Here is a 16,584-nt window from a genome sequence, read left to right as displayed (position 1 = left end):
AATCAAAACTGCAGTTACAGAGCATTTGAAAAATAACAATTAGAACTTTACATTTCAAAATTCACAGGGTTGTGGCCACAGAGGTATTCAGAGAAGCATTTCTAGCTTTAAATAATAATGGTGGTGATGAAAGTAGTGGCAGTGATAAGTAGTCAATAAATTGTATTAAGGGATTTACATCCAGTATTTCATTTCATTTCATTTTAGTTTAGTTTAAATGCTTTTATTTATTTTTGAGAACAAGCCCATGAGCGGGACGAAGAGCAGAAGAGAGGAGACAGAGGATCCAAAGTGGGCTTTGGGTTGTCAGCACAGAGCCCAACATGGGGCTCAAACTCATAAACCTCGAGATCATGACCTGAGCGGAAGTTGGATACTCAACCGACTGAGCCACCAAGGCGACCCAGTAGTTTAAATATTTTAAAATAAAGCAAATTTTTACGTATAGGAGGATTAGGAGGAACTTAACGGAGGACCGTGGGGGAGAAGAAGGGGAAAATAGTGGGGGAGGGGGAGGGAGGCAAACCATGAGAGACTCTTGAATGCCGAGAACAAACTGAGGGCTGATGGGGGTGGGGGAGGGGAAGGGGGGTGATGGGCATGGAGGAGGGCACTTGTGGGGATGAGCACTGGGTGTTCTATGGAAACCAACCTGACAATAAACTATTAAAAAAAGAAAAAAATAAATAAATAAAGCAAATTTTTAACATTCAGTTGGAATTGGTGGGAAACTCCAGAGAAACTATTGAGTAGCTAGACTGTGGGGGAGCGTGAGAGATCTGTAAGGTTGCCTGTTATGAGATAAATATGCAAGATTCATAACCTATGTATAAGCAGTAACGATCTAGAAAATATGTTTTACAAATGGTTCCATTCAAAATAGAAACAAAAAAGTTGGAGAACACAGGTACGAGAGATACTCAGAGCCTATATAAAGAAGAATATAAAATTTGTTTGAAGGTTTGAAAAGAAAATCTGAATAAATGTTTAAAAACCAAGACAGAAATAATTAAGAAACGTTCTTGGATGGCAAGACTTTCTCCTTGAGTTCATCTGTAAACCCCAGGCGATCTTAGTAAAAATTTCAACCAGGCTTTTCAGAACCTGAGGAAATCATTGTAAGGTTACTCAGAACTGCTTGTCGACAAAAATCCGCCATAGTTTTTCAATTTTATTCCTCAAAATAGGAACCTTTATTTCTCTGGTTGTGTGATACACGATGGCTGTAAAAGGAAATCAGCTCTGGGAAATGAGTAAGTACAAAGGAAAAGCTTTCTGTAAATACCATCCCCAGCACTTCATGCACCTTCCAGAACAAGAAGGTCATTAACAGTTACTAATCCGAGTCCATTTCTGTAAAGAAAGCTAGTCTCCAGAATTATTTGCGGTGTTTCTTTATGTTGGAATGTATGGTGGATGTCTTCCCACGTCCACATATGGACAGTGATTGCAGCCGTCTTATTGGGTATGAATGTACCAGAAAATACCCAACACTGCCTCTCACTCATGGACGTTTAGGTTGATTCCACTATTTTACTTTTTTTGAGTGATTATTTTTGGTCCATACTCTGTGTCAGGCAGTGAGCTAGGTAGTACCTCGTGGAGGGGTTTTCTTCGGTTTTCTGGGCAGTTGGCATTGTCATCTCCGCTCGGCGGGCCAGCGGCTAAGCCGCAAAGGCGTTGAACACAGGTGAACGGCACAGCTGGTGTGCAGACTACGGTGGCCTGCGGGTCCCAGCCCTCAGCCAGCACACCTGTGCTCCTGTCTGTCCCTCTGCCTGGTGACAAGCACCGCTGTGTGTGGCTTCGTGCCGCTGGCTACCCGCTTCAGGTAGAACAGCATTTCCTGGGTGCGTCCCTGTGTGACGCCTTGTTCCACGTGCCTGGACTGAATGGGGAGTGACCTTGGCCCACCCCGCCCGAACAGTGACAGGTGGACATGACTTTCTTGAACGTAGCCAGGTCCTTCTTGAGATTAATTATACCTTCAGTCTTCACAGCGTTACAGAGCATACACGCTGAGGGGGACAGTCCTGCCCTGCTTTGGGCTTTGTCTCAGAGGCCTGGGTCTTGGGGAGGGCATCCTGATGACCCCACTTGTGCCCACACACGAATGGATGAGACGGCCTTCCAGGATGCTGGAAGGTGAGCGGCTTCTCTGGGTCTTACACATGCTCTAGGCGCTTCCAGAGAAGCAGGTTCCAGAAGATCTATCTGGTGGTAGTGGGGGGGGGACCGGTCACTGCTGTGAGCTCCGTGTCACTGGGGGGTTAGCCAGCTGCCTGGGGTCCTTCATTCTGTGGTCCTAGGTGGGATGTTTTCCCTGGCATTAGGCAAGATTCTCCAGAGCAACAAAGCCAATGGGTGGGGTCAGTGGGGGGGTGGATGGATGGATGGATGGATGGATAAGTGGATAGATACATGGATAGATAGATGGATACATGGATGGATAGATGGATGGATGGGTGGATGGATAAATAGATGGATAGATGGATGGATGGATGGATAGATGATGGATGGATAGATAGACTATACAGAGAGATAGATGAGGAAGACAGAGAGAGAGATAAAGAGAGAGATGTATTCTGAGGGGTTGGCCCACATGATTTTGGAGACTGAGAAGTCCCATGATCTTCCACCTATAAGCTGGGAGGCCCAGGAGAGCCGGGGGTGTAGTCCGCTCAAAGCCCACAGCCCCCGAGACCTGGGCAGCCGATGGTGCAAGCCCCGGCCTGAGTCCTAAGGCTCAAGAACCAGAAGTGCAGGCATCCCACGTCTGAGGAAAAGAGGGGCGTCCCAGCCCCTGCAGAGCGACACTGCGTTTCTCCGCCGTTTGTCCTCTTCAGGCCCCCGGGGAGCTGGATGACATCCACCTACGTTATCCAGGCCATGATTCAAACGCTCATCTCTTCCGGAAACACCCTCCCAGCCACAGCCACAAGCAGCGCTTTACCAGCTACGCGGGGCCCTTACCCGCCTGGACTGACATGTAGTGACCCGCACGCATCTGGCCTTAGACGGTGTGGGAAAGCCTTGTTGGAAAGGGCCTTTGAGATGTTCACCTTCCAGTCGCTCATTCACTGAACATGCCGATGCCGTTCCCCGGCCAAGCCCCAGCAGAGCTCCGGAGACTTGGCATTAGGGAGCTGTCATCTCTCCCCTCCAGCAGGTGACAGTGGAGGGGTGAACAAGCACAGGTATAGAACCAGCTTCAACACGCTTGCTCAGTGCACCGGCTGGGAAACAGGCCCAGAGATGCNAAAATACCCCCTGGGCCGGAGTGACCCAACTTTAAAAATTGCCTTTGATAGAAGACACTGTCGGGGAACTCAGAAATTCAAAACACATGTAATCAACTAGTTCCCCTTTCTCCATATGGCCATTTACCCTCACGAAGTTCTCCAGTGAATTCAGTGTATTTTATCCAGATGGAGATACTGTGGCTTTTCGTCCTGCAAGTTAGCTTTGCCCAGCGCAGTGACAGGCACGTCACGCTTTTTCAACAAGTGTTTGCTGGATGGAACAAACAGGAAGGAAGGGAGGGAGGGCTGACTCTGCTCCCCAGCACAGTCTAGAAGTTTCTCAAACTCCTTGAAAGGAGGAAGGAACTAGCCATTTCTGTGCACTTTGGCTCTAACTTTTGGCTTTGCACTTAAAAATTTTTTTTATTGTTTACTGATTTTTGAGAGAGGGAGAGAGAGAGAGAGAAAGGGAGAGAGAGAGAGAGAGAGAGAGAGAGAGAGAGAGTCTGAAGCAGCTCCAGGCTCTGAGCTGTCAGCACAGAGCCCGACGCGGGGCTCGAACCCACGAACCGAGAGATCGTGACCTGAGCCGAAGTCGGACGTTCAGCCAACTGAGCCCCCAGCGCCCCTGGCTGTGCACCTTCTATATGGATGATGGTGCAGCTACTGTTGGTCTCCGGCTGCTGAGAGACGTGAGTCCTCACCCCCGCCTGGGGGCACCCGCCTCGAGTGCGTGGGGGGACAGCCTGCAGCCCCAGAGCGCCCGCCGTGGGAGATGTAAGGGAAGAGCAAGCACCCTCACGGACGGGAGGACAAGGCCTTCGGGCAGAGCCCTGTCCTGGGGCGAAGCCAGATCCTCTGGGTTTTTCTGCCGCACAGCGAAAGCAGCTGGTCCCATGGGCGTAGCCGTGCGGGAAACCTTCTCTGCGCTTCCCCAGGAAGCCTCTGGAACAGACCCCTGCGTCCGTCTCATGGAGGACTCACGGGGGGCAGAGGACATCCCACAAGAGCCTGGCAAGCGCCCCCGGAGCCCAGGGCAAAAGCAGAGGGAGCACATCCATCCGTCCGTGGAGACATCCAGATGGGCCGCCGTCCCGGGGGGGCGGGGGGGGCTGTCCTCAAGCTCTGCCGACGTGTGGTCCGTTAGGAGCAGCAGCCGGCTCCAGGGTTCTGCGCACAATGACCGAAGCGCAGAGGAGCCACGTGACCCCGGCACTGTGTTTCCAATTACTGCCTCCGCCTGCCTGCCTCTCTCCCTGTCCGCCAGGCCTGGAGGGAAGGAATCTCCCACAGAAGCCCGATTCTGGCCGCTTCTCGACGACACTTTTGCGATGATTCCCTCCCTGTTTTACATTTTCCATGAAAACAAAGCTCATTTTGAAAACCGCCTTTGCTCTGGACCGAAGGCCCCCCTGCCCCCCAGCACATCACTGGCCCCCCATCCGCGGCCCCGGCCACCGCGCTCGAGAGCCAAGGCTGCGGAGAGTCACGGTTCCCTCTGGAAAAGTTTATTTTTAAACACCGTCAGTACTCACGTGTGGCTCCTGCGGATGGTCCGCGGGACCAGCACTGTGTCCCCTGAGGAGTCTGGGCCGTCTGCTCCCCTAAATCCCACGTGCGGCCAGCTTTCCAGCGGTGAGTGAAACACACAGCCTGTCACCTGGTCCTGAAGACCCCGAATGTCCGTGTCCTGGAAAGTGCACAGCGAGTGAGCTTCGGGGGGGTCGGGGGAGAATGTGGACGGGAAGAGAATTGGGTTTCCAGCCCGAGATTCCGTGCAGATGGTGACAAAGCTCGGTGGCAAAGAATGCACAGGCTTTTATACCAGAGCCCGGCGCTGGAGGGGAGAGTTTCCATTTGACTGCGGACGACTGACTCCTCTCCTAGACTTGGGACGGGATAAAAGACGTTTGAAAAAGCCTCTTGGCCCCTGGGTGTCACTGCTTCCCTTTTAGTATCAGGGAGAAGAACAGCCATTCCAGGATTTCTTCTTTTAGGCAAAAAGAGAAGTCTATTAGCTTGTGTAAGTAAATAGATAGTATGGCATCAGGCATGGCTGGATCCAGGTGCTCATAGTATACCATCTGAGTTCTTCCGTGTCACTCTTACTCTTTCTCTCCTCCTTCCTTTCTCTCTTCTTTGTCCATCAACCTCTGTGGCTTCTGTGCTGTCTGCGTTGGCTTAACTCTCGGCAGCCCTCCTCACGCAGCGGCCCTCAGTCACTCCATATTTACAGCCTCCGTGTTCAGTACCAGCGCAGGCCCAGAAGGCTCTTTAACACAAAACTTTGATTATTTCAGCCTTTCAAACGCCTGGTGGACCAGGGGTGGCTATGAGCAACACACACACACACACACACACACACCTTCCTCCATGAGGCTGAGGTGAACTGTGGGGGGTCCTAATGAGGTCAAGCAAAACGCAAAGAAGTTTGGTCATAACATAAATACTTGCGGCAAGGTTTGCGTTGAGCGTTACTAGTGCTGGAGGTCGAACTGATGGAACTGAAGGAGCTCCCGTGTGTCGGGGGGGGGAGTGGCAGGGAGGGAGCATTTTCCGCCGGGACTTGAAAGGTGTGGCATCTGAAGTAAAGGTGAGTCATGAGAAAGGGAAAAAAAACACTAAAAAGCATCCTTCAGCCAATAGATCTGAGCTTTGAACTCCTGGTTCTAGTAATTTCCTCATAAAACAAAGCAGCAGATTGTGTCCTCCGGACCTGGGTTCACGACTTTGGGGCGCAAATTGCAGAACTGATACAGTGAGAGTTTCAGTGGTTTCCGGGGAAGGAAGTGGACTGTGGGCCGTGGCTCGCGGGGAGGTGAGCCTGAGGACAGAAAGTGCGGAGTGGGGACCGTCCGTTCCGGGAGATAAGAAGGAATAATATTCCGCCGCCAACCTGTGCCGAGGAAAACTGGGCACACTTACAAATCTGTCAAGACGGCGGGTGTCAGGGCGCCCGGGGGGCTCAGTCGGTTAAGCGTCCGACATCGGCTCAGGTCATGATCTCACGGTTTGTGGGTTCGAGCCCCGTGTCAGGCTCTGTGCTGACAGCTCAGAGCCTGGAGCTGCTTCAGATTCTGTGACTCCCTCTCTCTCTGACCCTCCCCTGCTCACACTGTCTCTCTGTCTTTCTCAGAAATAAATAAAAACATTAAAAAAAAAAGAAGACGGCGGGTCTCATGGTGAGTATTCTCACCTTAACAGAAGACCAAGGAAGAAAAAGAAGAGATGAAAGAGAGGCTGTGGGTTGACAGGTAGTTTTTCAAAGGCAGAGATGATCTGGCTGTTTGCACGCTGCTTTTGAAGAGCTGGTACGGAGGAGAGACTAGGTGACCTGCTCGTGACAGGGACGGTGATCAATGCCCGTGTGACGCCGTGGAAAAGTGCAGGCTCCAGAGTCCCACCGCCTGCTCTAACTCCCGCTGTCACCGAGTCCTAGCTGTGTGATCTTGGGAAAGTGACTTAACCTCTCTGTGCGTCAGTTAACCTCTTTATAAAACGAGGATATCGATGGGGCCTCAAGTAGGTTTTGTGAGGACTACACAGTAGTGCAGTCGGAACCTCACTGTATCACAAGCGCCGGATACACATTAGCTGTTGTTGTTTTGTTGTGCGTGTCCCAGCCCGCTGCGGGAGTGGGGTCCTGGTGACGGGCGGTGGGCCGGCCTCAACAGGAGGGTGGATGTCCCGCTGCCAAGGGCGTGTAGGGTGTGGACAGACGGGCGGCAAAGGCGTTTGTAGACGGTAGCGAGTAGCGAGCATCGCGCTCCGCCAGCGTCTGTGTTTCCAGGAAGTGGGAGGTGACGTTATCTGCTGGGGACGGGGACAGGGGGACACCTAGTCCTTGTTGAGGAGGTACCATCAGGCCGGCTGTGGAGACGCAGCACAACTGTCGTCCGGAGCCCGGCGCCTGGCGGGTGACCACGCGTGTCACACGGCCCCGGGCTGCTCAGGGCGGGGTGTCCCCTGCAGGGCTCAGAATCCTACGGCCAGGATGGGGCTCAGCAGCGGCCTGGCTCTGCGGGCTCTCTAGAAGGACCCAGGGGGCGCCTGGGGGCTCAGTCGGTTAAGCATCGGCTCAGGTCACGGTCTCTCGGTTCGTGGGTTCGAGCCCCGCGTCGGGCTCTGTGCTGACAGCTCGGAGCCTGGAGCTGCTTCGGATTCTGTGTCTCCCCCTCTCTCTGCCCCTCCCCTGCTCACCCTCTGTCTCTGTCTCTCAATAATAAATAAATATTTAAAAAAAGGAAAAGAAGGACCCAGAGATCCCGGCATGAGGCTGGGTGACGGGACGCGCTGATGTCGAGTTAATCTGTACGACAGCACCCAGGGCACCCTTCCCCGCATGCATTCTTTCATGCACTCACGTGCACCGCGATGGGTCCTAGGGAAGGCTGGTGACTAGCCCGATACGACGGGAGGGCGTTGACAGCAGTCTTCTCTTAAGAGGAAGCCCGCTGCGGGGCTCTGGAGGGCTTGTGCTCAGTGAAACGCCGAGATGGACGCTGGGTGGGCACGAGCAGCGGTCGCACAGTCTGCTGTCCCGGCGACGGCTCTGCCGGGGGGTTCGGGCCTGGGTCGGGGCCCGTTTGGGTGGATGCACCCCTCTGGCCACCTGTCTCCGGGAAGCTGACGCCGCGGGAGGCACCTCCGTGGTGAAGCTGAGCTGGGCCGNGCTGAGTGCCTGCTGTGTGCGACGCACCTTGGCAGACCCTTCCCACGCGCCACCTTCTTTGACACTGACACCAACCGTGGCGGGTGGGCACCAGGTGACAGCCCCAGCGGGGCCCCCGGCTCTGCACCTGGGAAGGAGGACCCGAGGCAGCAGCGCACAGCAGACCGGGCCCCAGGTTCCGGGCTGTCTCTGGAGATGCTGCAGGCCTCCCCGCGGGTGGAGACGGGACAGGCAGGTGCACGGCAGCGGCCCCTCCCCGCTCTGCTGTGCAGCCTGGAGCCCTCCGAGCTGTGGGACGCGCAGACGCCACAAAGCGTGGGCCTCTGTCGTCTCCAAAAGCATCCTGTGACTGCGGATCTTCCACCAGGGCGCCTTGCGGCTTTGGTGCCTCAGTTTCCCTGTCTGCAGAGTGAGGGCTTGGATGTGAGAAGCCCAGGTCTCCAGGATCTTGGGAATGGAGGGCGGGTTCCCCCAGCCCACCTGGCTGGCCACGTAGACAGGCCAGAGCCACGCGGGACAGTCTCCCCGCCACCCCGCCTCCCGGGCACGGCACCCGCGGGCTCTGTAGCAGGGCTCTCGTCACTCCACGTGTCACTGGCAAGTCACACGGCTTCTTTCTGCTTCCTGTCTCCTCCAGGGACGGACGAGGCGGCGGCTAAGCCCAGTCCAGTCAGCGCCCGGCAGCCGAGGGCCGCGGGCCAGGAGAGGAAGAAGGGCAGCCTCACTTCCTCTCTGAGGATGGAGCCGCACGGCCGCGCCGGGAAGAGCAGGAAGTCCACGAAACTGCGGTCCATCTCCCGCTCCCTGATGCTCTGCAACGCCAGGGCCAGCGACGACGGCTCCAGCCCCGACGAGAGGTACCCCGACCCCTTTGAGGCGCCCTTGGGCCGGGGCAAGGAGGGGGCGTTCCACTCGCCCGTGCAGCTGGCAGACACGTCGGAGGCCGGGCCCGGCAGCGTTCCTGACCTAGCGCTGGCCTCGGAGGCGGCTGGGAGCGACCGGGGCAAGCGCTGTAAGACGATGTTCTTCGTGAAGGTATGGCCGGGACCCGCGGGCCCGGAAGGCTCTATGGTTGGCTTCGCGCGCTCTGAATTAAAGCCTTCGAGCCCGTTTGTTCTGAGCCCAGGAAGGCATAGAGTTCTAATTCTGAACAAAAGCGAGGGAGAAGTTGAGGCAGGGCTGCACAGTTGAGAACGATGAGCGTGGCAGGGAACCAGGCTCACCTAACCTTCTCACTCGAGCGACTCGGTGAGATTTGTGTCAGTGGGAGGCAAACGGAGCCTAGGTCCCTGCCGGAAAGTGCAAACGCGGTGGTCAGTGCACTTGGAAGTTTTCCTCTCCGTCTCTGGCACGCGCCGGGCAGCTCCTGTCCCCCCAGCAGGGAACCTGATGGGGACTGACTCTCAGGGCGTCCCACGGAGCAAGGAGGAGAGGATCAGTGCGTTTGCTCCCTGGGCGCTGACCCCACGCGGGCATGAGCGCTGGAGGTCACACGAGGGGCCATCGGGAAGGCCGATGGGGAAGCTGAGCGGTGTTTGCAGACCTGCCCAAATCCAGAATGCCCTCCCCTGTCAGCCCCTGTTTCAAGTTGGGTTCTGGCGGCGAGATGGAAATTGCAGGGTGCCAGGGGGTGGAGGCTGCCCGAGGTACTCCGTCCGGTACTGTGCCTTCGGCCTTCCATCAGAGGTGGCCTTTCTCAGCGGTCCGGGCAGCCCTGAACCTTGGAGCTCCTGTGGCTTTCCCAGCCCGGAAGCTTCCTCCCACACCTTGCTGCTAAGTCCCAGTGGGCAGAGTCACACGACTGTCCACAGAGAACAGGGAAGGCCCTCTACTCCGTGTGGAGGGGGCCCAGGCCCTTTGCACAACTTGCTTCCTTGATGAGCAAAGTAATAGCTCAGCATGTGTGTCTAGTAAAGATCGAGGAACACTGTGTGGCAGGGTAGCAGCTCTGGCCCCGGAGTGCGGAGCTCCAGGCCCAGGCTGCTTCCCCAGAGGCCTCCCCCAGCCCGGGAGGCGGTGTCCTGCACCATCACCCACGATGTGACTTCTGTTGGTGTGGCCTGAGCTCACCCAGTAGGACCGAAGGAGGGAAGAGCGTCCCACTGGGTTTGGGGAGCCTGGCCGGGCTCCTGGTTTGTCACAAATGATGCCAAGTGTATAATCCAGCAGCTGAGAGCCTAATTAATTAATTAATTAATTAATGTGTTTATTTATGAGAGAGCGTGAGCAGGGGAGGAGCAGAGAGAGAGGGAGAGAGAGCCCAAGCGGGCTCCTCACTGTCAGCACGGAGCTCAACGTGGGGCTCGAACTCACAAAACTGTGAGATTGCAACCTGAGCTGAAATCGAGTCAAGACGCTTAACCGACTGAACCCCCCACGCCCCTAAGAGTCAGATTTATTAACGACAGTATCACAGCATCCAGGTTAGAGCCCAGATAAGTGAAATTCAAACGCCGTTTTCAGATTCCAACAGACTCCTAGCACGAAGTCTTGCTTATGCTTCTCTTTAACCGCACGTGTATTTCCTGCGCACGTGTCACACGCCAGGCCCTACACTGGGCGCTGTGGGGCTCGTCCCTGCCCTCAGGTCGTGTGCAAAGTGGATCAAGAAGGGCTGCAGGGGCTCCCAGAGAGGGGGCGTGTGTGGCCCTGGGTATCGCACATTCAGCGCTCACGGAGCACCGACCTACGCCAGGCCCTGTCTGGGGGGTGGGCCACACAGGCTCCGTCCCTGGCCTCACCCAACTCTCATTCTGGTCGGGGGGCAGATGGTGGCACCTGATTTGTGATGTGACACGAAACAGCGATGGGCTCCGGGGAAATCTCACGCGGGAACGGGAGATGGTGACGCGGAGAGCTCACTGCCCTTTCTGGGACAGTGACCACGAAGCCTTCTCTGAAGTGACATGCAGGCAGGCACCGGGAAGAGGTGGATGAGGGAGTCGTACGAACATTTCAGGTAGGGAAGAGCATTTCAGGTGGAGGGAACAGCATGTGCAAAGTCACAAAGGAAAGAGTGATTTGCAGCGGCAAGGAGAAGGGTGTGCCTGGGGGGTGTGGGCACGGGAGGTGGCGGAAGATGAAGTCGGGTGGCAGCCAGGCCACACTTGGAATTTTACTCTAAGAAGGATGGGCAAACCCAGAAAGCGGAGCAGGGGTGCGGCCCCGCCCGGCAGAGGAGCTCTCCTCTGCACTGTTAAATGGAGAATGTTAACATTGTTTAGCTCCTGTGAGTTTTTATCCAGATTAAGTTATAAGTGTTTACATAAGAAAATCCACCTAAGAGAGTACAGTGCACATAGTGATTGCTTAGTAAGTATGATTACGATTATTACAATTTCTGCTGGAGGAGGGGACACCGACTGTCACTGCGTAATTAAGTACCTAGTGAATCGAGCAGCGCTGACGGAGCGCCTCCCCCGGGCCGGGAGTGTGCATGAGCGGCAGCTTCCGTGGTGCCCCTGGACGCAGGGACAGCACATGAGTGTCCTGCTTCAGGGTGTGGGTGCACACATGAGGGGGGGTCATGGGAACACGGATGGATGTGCAGCTCTGTCTGCAGATGGGCCCCCTGGAGGGGGTGCCTGCGGAAGGCAGGATATCCAAGTAAGGAAGCCCAGATCACAGGGGGTGGTGTGAGCAGGCAGAGGGGCATCAGCGGAGGCTCAGAGGCGGGGAAGGGGTGCCCCTGCCACAGGTAGGGGAGGGGTACGTCTGCTGCGGCGGGGNGGGGGGCTCGGGGGGGGGGAGGGGGTGCCCCTGCCACAGGTAGGGGAGGGGTACGTCTGCTGCGGCGGGGAGGGGTGCTGCGCACCGTTGAGTTGCGTCGGAGACACGGATGAACTGGGCGGGCGGAGACAGGGCCGCGGGCGAGCTTGGAACCCGAGCTCTTGCGCTTCTTTCTCAGGAGACAGGGGACCTCGAGCCTTCCCCGGGCGCACTCTGAGCAAGCGAGGGTTTCAGGGTCTGAGCAGGTCCCGTATCAAAAGTGCCAGGGCATGGAGGTCAGAGGTGACAGCCGGTCCTGGGGTCCTGGGGTCCTTCCTGAAGGAGCCTCAGCACTGACAGCCGCGCCCCCCCTTCTCCCGGGACACTCTGGTCCCCGCCCGGCTCCTGCCCCGCCCTGCACCTGGCGCGGCTCGGTTGGCCCAGACGGGCTCCTCAGCCTCCAGCAATGTCATGGTTACGCTGATTTCAAAACAACATCTGGAAAGAGTCCCTGTGACATCAGTCTGTCCTCAAGAAACGCCTAATATAAAAATTAAAGAAGAGGAAGTCAGAGGCACAGCCAAATGAAAAAAAAAAAGCCGTATTGGCTGCGTTGCATTTGGCGCGAGGAGAACGGAGGACGTCGGTGCCCAGGGAGGTGCCAGGGCTGCCCGGGGGGCACAGAGCGCCTGGCGGGCCCCTGCTCCGGGGGCGCATCCGGGCCCCGGGGCGGGATTCACGCGGGAGGATGTTGAGAGCCGGACTTAACCCGACGATACTCAGGGCATCACACAGACCTTGAACAAGGAGGAAACGCCCGCGCGTGGGCGTCTCCAAATGCAGCCTTTTTGCGAGTGGAAGGAGCATTTTAAATGCCCTGTAGGTCGGATGTTGGGCCAGAGGGAAGGACGTTCGGGCAGGGGAGCTGGAGCTTGGCCCGCTCCGTTCCCGTCTCCTCCTTCCTGGCTCTCTTGCCTCCTTTCTCCCTTCTCCTCTTCCTTCTCTGTCTCCAGACGCTGGTGCAGCACCCGCTGTATACGCTACCCCCTGGGGAGTAAGAGCCACGTCTGACACTATTCCTTCCTGTCTGGAGAAGGGGACAGTTGTGAGCATAATTAATCAGTCTTGTCCCTTGTCCCCTCCTCTGAGCTATGGCGTTCCCCGCGCAGCTGTCTTACAGGAGGGTCCCACATAGAGGGGAATTATATCCTCGAAGGAGCCTTCTCGAATGGCTTTCACTTCCCCAGAACATTCTACAGGAGCCGGGTAGGGGGTGGGGAGGAGGGGGAGCTGGTGGAGGGAGGGGCACCCGTCTGCCTCCCTCGGTGCGGGCCTGGCCCCGGATTCACAAAGGGATGCTTCTGATTTATTTACTTTTAATTATGATCCCTACTTTCTTATGTGTTATTTTATTTTAATTCCGATATAGTTAGTGTGCAGTGTCATGGTAGCNCCTCTTCCCCCCGCCCCTCCCCTCCGGTGACCAGCAGTGTGTTCTCCAGGGTTAAGTCTGTCTGTCTGTCTGTCTCTCTCCCTGCTTTGTTCATTTGTTTTGTTTCTTAAATTCCACACACGAGTGAGATCATATAATATTCGTCTTCCTCTGACTGACTTATTTCGCTCAGCGAAATTTCTGGACCCATCCATGTCTCGGCTGAGTACTATTCCATCGTGTGTCTACACAGCACGTCTTGTCTATCCATTCGTGTATTGGTGGGCACTTGGGCTCCTTCCACAGTTTGTCCTTAACGCTGCTAGACACGGACAGGTGCATGCACCCCTTTGAATCAGTGCTACTGTATTTTGGGGGTAAAAACCCAGTAGTGCGATTCCTGGATTATAGGGTGGTTCTTTTTTAGTCTCTTGAGGGACGCCGTGCTGTTCTCCAGAGCGGCTGCACCAGTGTGCATTCCCACCCTCAGTGCACGAGGGTCCCCCTTTCTCCGCGTCCTCAACACCTGTTGTTTCCTGTGTTGTTGATTTTAGCTGTTCTGGCAGGCGTGAGGTGGTGTCTCATTGTGGTTCGGAGTTGCATTTCACAACCTTTTAATTTTAATTTTTACTTTATGGTTTTATATGTTTAATAATCCATAAAGCAAGTCAAGTATTAAAAACCAAATGGCCCCTCGCTGCGCAGGCTTTTCTGGCCCAGGTCTCCCAGGGGTGGGGACAAAGGAATCCCTTTGAAGAAATCATTGTCCGCCGCAAGGTCACAAAGGTATTTTCCCATGTCTCTCCTAGAAGCTGTGTTGTTTGATCTTTCGCATTTGTATCCTCAGTTCAGATGAAGTTGATTTTGTATACACTGTGAACTGTACGTTTAAAAATGTTTTCCTATATGGATAGCTCATCGGCCCAGCAATAGGTTTGGAAGAGCCTGTCCGTGCTTCAGCGCACAGCGGTTCTATCATAAAAAGTCAAGAGCCACCGTATCCGTATCCATCTGTCATCTGTGTGTCTATCTATGTCTGTGTCATGTATCTCTCGGTGTCTCTCTGTTCTCTCGTTATGATCCATTAGTCTTTTTTCTTTGTACTAATATCACAGAGGTTTTTGGTTTTGTTTTGTTTTAGAGAGAGAGAGAGAGAGAGCGAGCATGAGCAGAGCGGGAGGGGCAGAGGGAGAGAGAATCTCAAGCAGACTCCATGCTCAGTGCAGAGCTTGATGCAGGGCTCCATCCCAGGATCCTGGGATCATGACCTGAGCTGAATCAAGAGCCAGATGCTCAGCCGACTGAGCCATCTAGATGTCCCTACCGAGTTTTAATTATGATAGTTTTATAATATATATATTTTGATCTCTGGTAAGTCTTCCACCTTTGTTCTTCAAACTAGACTTGGTTATGCTGTTGAGACTTTTATCGGAATTGCCTTGACTCCATAGGTGTATTTCTTTCTTTCTTTCTTTCTTTCTTTCTTTCTTTCTTTCTTTCTTTCTTTCTTTCTTTCTTTTTAATTTTTAATTTTTTAATGATTATTTTTGAGAGAAAAAGAGAGAATGCAAGCAGGGGAGAGGTGGAGAGAGAGGGAGACACAGAATCTGAAGCAGCTCCAGGCTCTGAGCTGTCAGTCCAAAGCCTGATGCGGGGCTTGAACTCACAGACCATGAAATCATGACCTGAGCCAGAGTCGGACGCTCAACCGACTGAGCCCCCTGGGCATCCCTCTATAGGGGTATTTAAAAAGAACTGATGGGTTTCCAGTATTGACTCCTCCGGTCCATTTGCACGATACAACTCTCCAAAGTTTGACTTCAGCGTCTGGGTTTGTTTTTCTGCAGACATGACCATGTCTTCACCGGCCGGCGCCCGCCACGCAAGGCTGCTAGAAGCCATCCTTGTCTCCTTCTGGTCTCATGAGAAAGTGTCATTATTTTGTGAATAAGTGTGATGTTTGCTGTAGTTGTGTTCTGTTTAGATACTCTTCATTGAATTGAGGAAGTTTCTTTCTATTTGTATTTGGAAAAGACGTTTTATGTTCCCCCACATCAATCGTCAAGTCTTATCAAATGACTTTTTCTGCACTAATCGAGATCATCGTATGGTTTTTTCCCCCTTGCTTTATTCTTAATAATGTGGTGAGTTGCACTGATAGGTTTTTTTTAAATGTTAAGACGACATTGCACTCCTGGAATAAACTGAATTTAGTTAAGATCTATTATCCTTTCGATATAACTATGGATTTGATATGTTAATATTTTGTGTGCAAAATTTGCTGTTTGTGTTTGTGGGAAAGATATAGCCTAAAATTTTTTTTCTTTGTGATGCCCTCATCTGGTTTCCATATTATGGGTGTGCTGACCTCACAGAATGATGTAGGAAGCATTCCCTCTTTTCCGTCTTCTGGAATGGTTTGAATAATACCGGAGCTACACTTTCATGAACAGTTGGGAGAATTCACCTGTGAACCATCTGGGTCTGGAGATCTCTTTGTGAGAAGGTCTTAAACTATCATTGGATCTATTTACTAGATACAGGAATATTCAGTTTTTTAAATTTCTTCCTGTATCAGTTTGGGTAACATACATTTTTGTTCTAGAAATTTTTTTTCATCTGAGTTTCTGAATTTGTGAGCACAAAGTTGTCATTCTGACTTCCCCTGTTTTATTTATACTAATTTGTGTGTGTACACGTCATCTTTTGGACATGGGCAGATCCGTCACTACAGTGATTGCCGTTGTTCATCTCTGATATTGATACTTCGTGTTCTCTCTTTCTTTTTAATTGATCTGCCATTCCAGGAGGGTATCGATTCTATGGCTTCCCAAAGGATCAGCTTTTGATTTTGCTGAATTTCTCTGTTTCGTGTTTTCTGTTTGATTAACCTCTGCTCTTATCCTTATTACCCCTTTCTTCTCCATTCTTCATGCCTAAGGTTTTGTTCTTTTCTCAACTTTTTGAGATGGGAGCTTGGACAACCCATCTACAGCTTTTATTCATTTATTTGTCTAATTTATGGCTGTGAATTTCCCTCTAAATTTAGTAGCTTCCTCCAAAATTTTATATTCCATATTTTCATTATTTTAAATCATGTCTCGGCTCTCCTGTGATTCCTTGTGTGACCCGTGGATTATTTGGAAACATGTTGTTTAACTTTCAGGCAGTTGGGAGATTTCTACTTTCTCTGTGTCTGTACTGGTTCCTGGATGGTTGTCCTACGGTCGGAGAAGAGAATGTATTGTGAGTAACTTTAACAATGGAAAATTGTTGAAATAGAATATATACGTTGTTGCTGGATGCAGTATTCTATGTATGTCCCGTTAGATCAAGTTCAATACTCACATTTTCTGGATCTTCTCTTTTCTGATCCATTTCTCTATTAGTTACTGACAGAAGTGGGTTAAAGTCTCCAAATACGATTGCGTATCTCTTTCTGCTTTTAGTTCTGCCCATTTTTGCTTTATACGTTTTGAAGGCATATTTTATTTGCATAGACATTTACAATCTAAAAAATATTTTCCTGG

The 16,584-nt window shown here is 53.0% G+C and overlaps 1 protein-coding gene across 1 annotated transcript in view; it reads left to right on the top strand.

The window, feature by feature from the left end:
• The first annotated feature begins 8,637 nt into the window (after positions 1-8,637).
• IL16 (interleukin 16) overlaps positions 8,638-16,584 on the top strand; it is a 70,637-nt gene continuing 62,690 nt past the window's right edge. The window contains 1 exon segment of the mRNA XM_077774294.1: positions 8,638-8,949. Coding sequence (XP_077630420.1) covers positions 8,653-8,949 — 297 coding nt within the window. The 5' untranslated portion in view covers positions 8,638-8,652.

Source organism: Crocuta crocuta, unplaced genomic scaffold (assembly GCF_008692635.1).
Source record: "Crocuta crocuta isolate KB4526 unplaced genomic scaffold, BGI_CrCroc_1.0 scaffold7, whole genome shotgun sequence".
Taxonomy (NCBI): domain Eukaryota; kingdom Metazoa; phylum Chordata; class Mammalia; order Carnivora; family Hyaenidae; genus Crocuta; species Crocuta crocuta.
The sequence above is the reverse complement of the archived record's forward strand: the minus strand, read 5'-3'. Positions and strand labels throughout refer to the sequence as shown.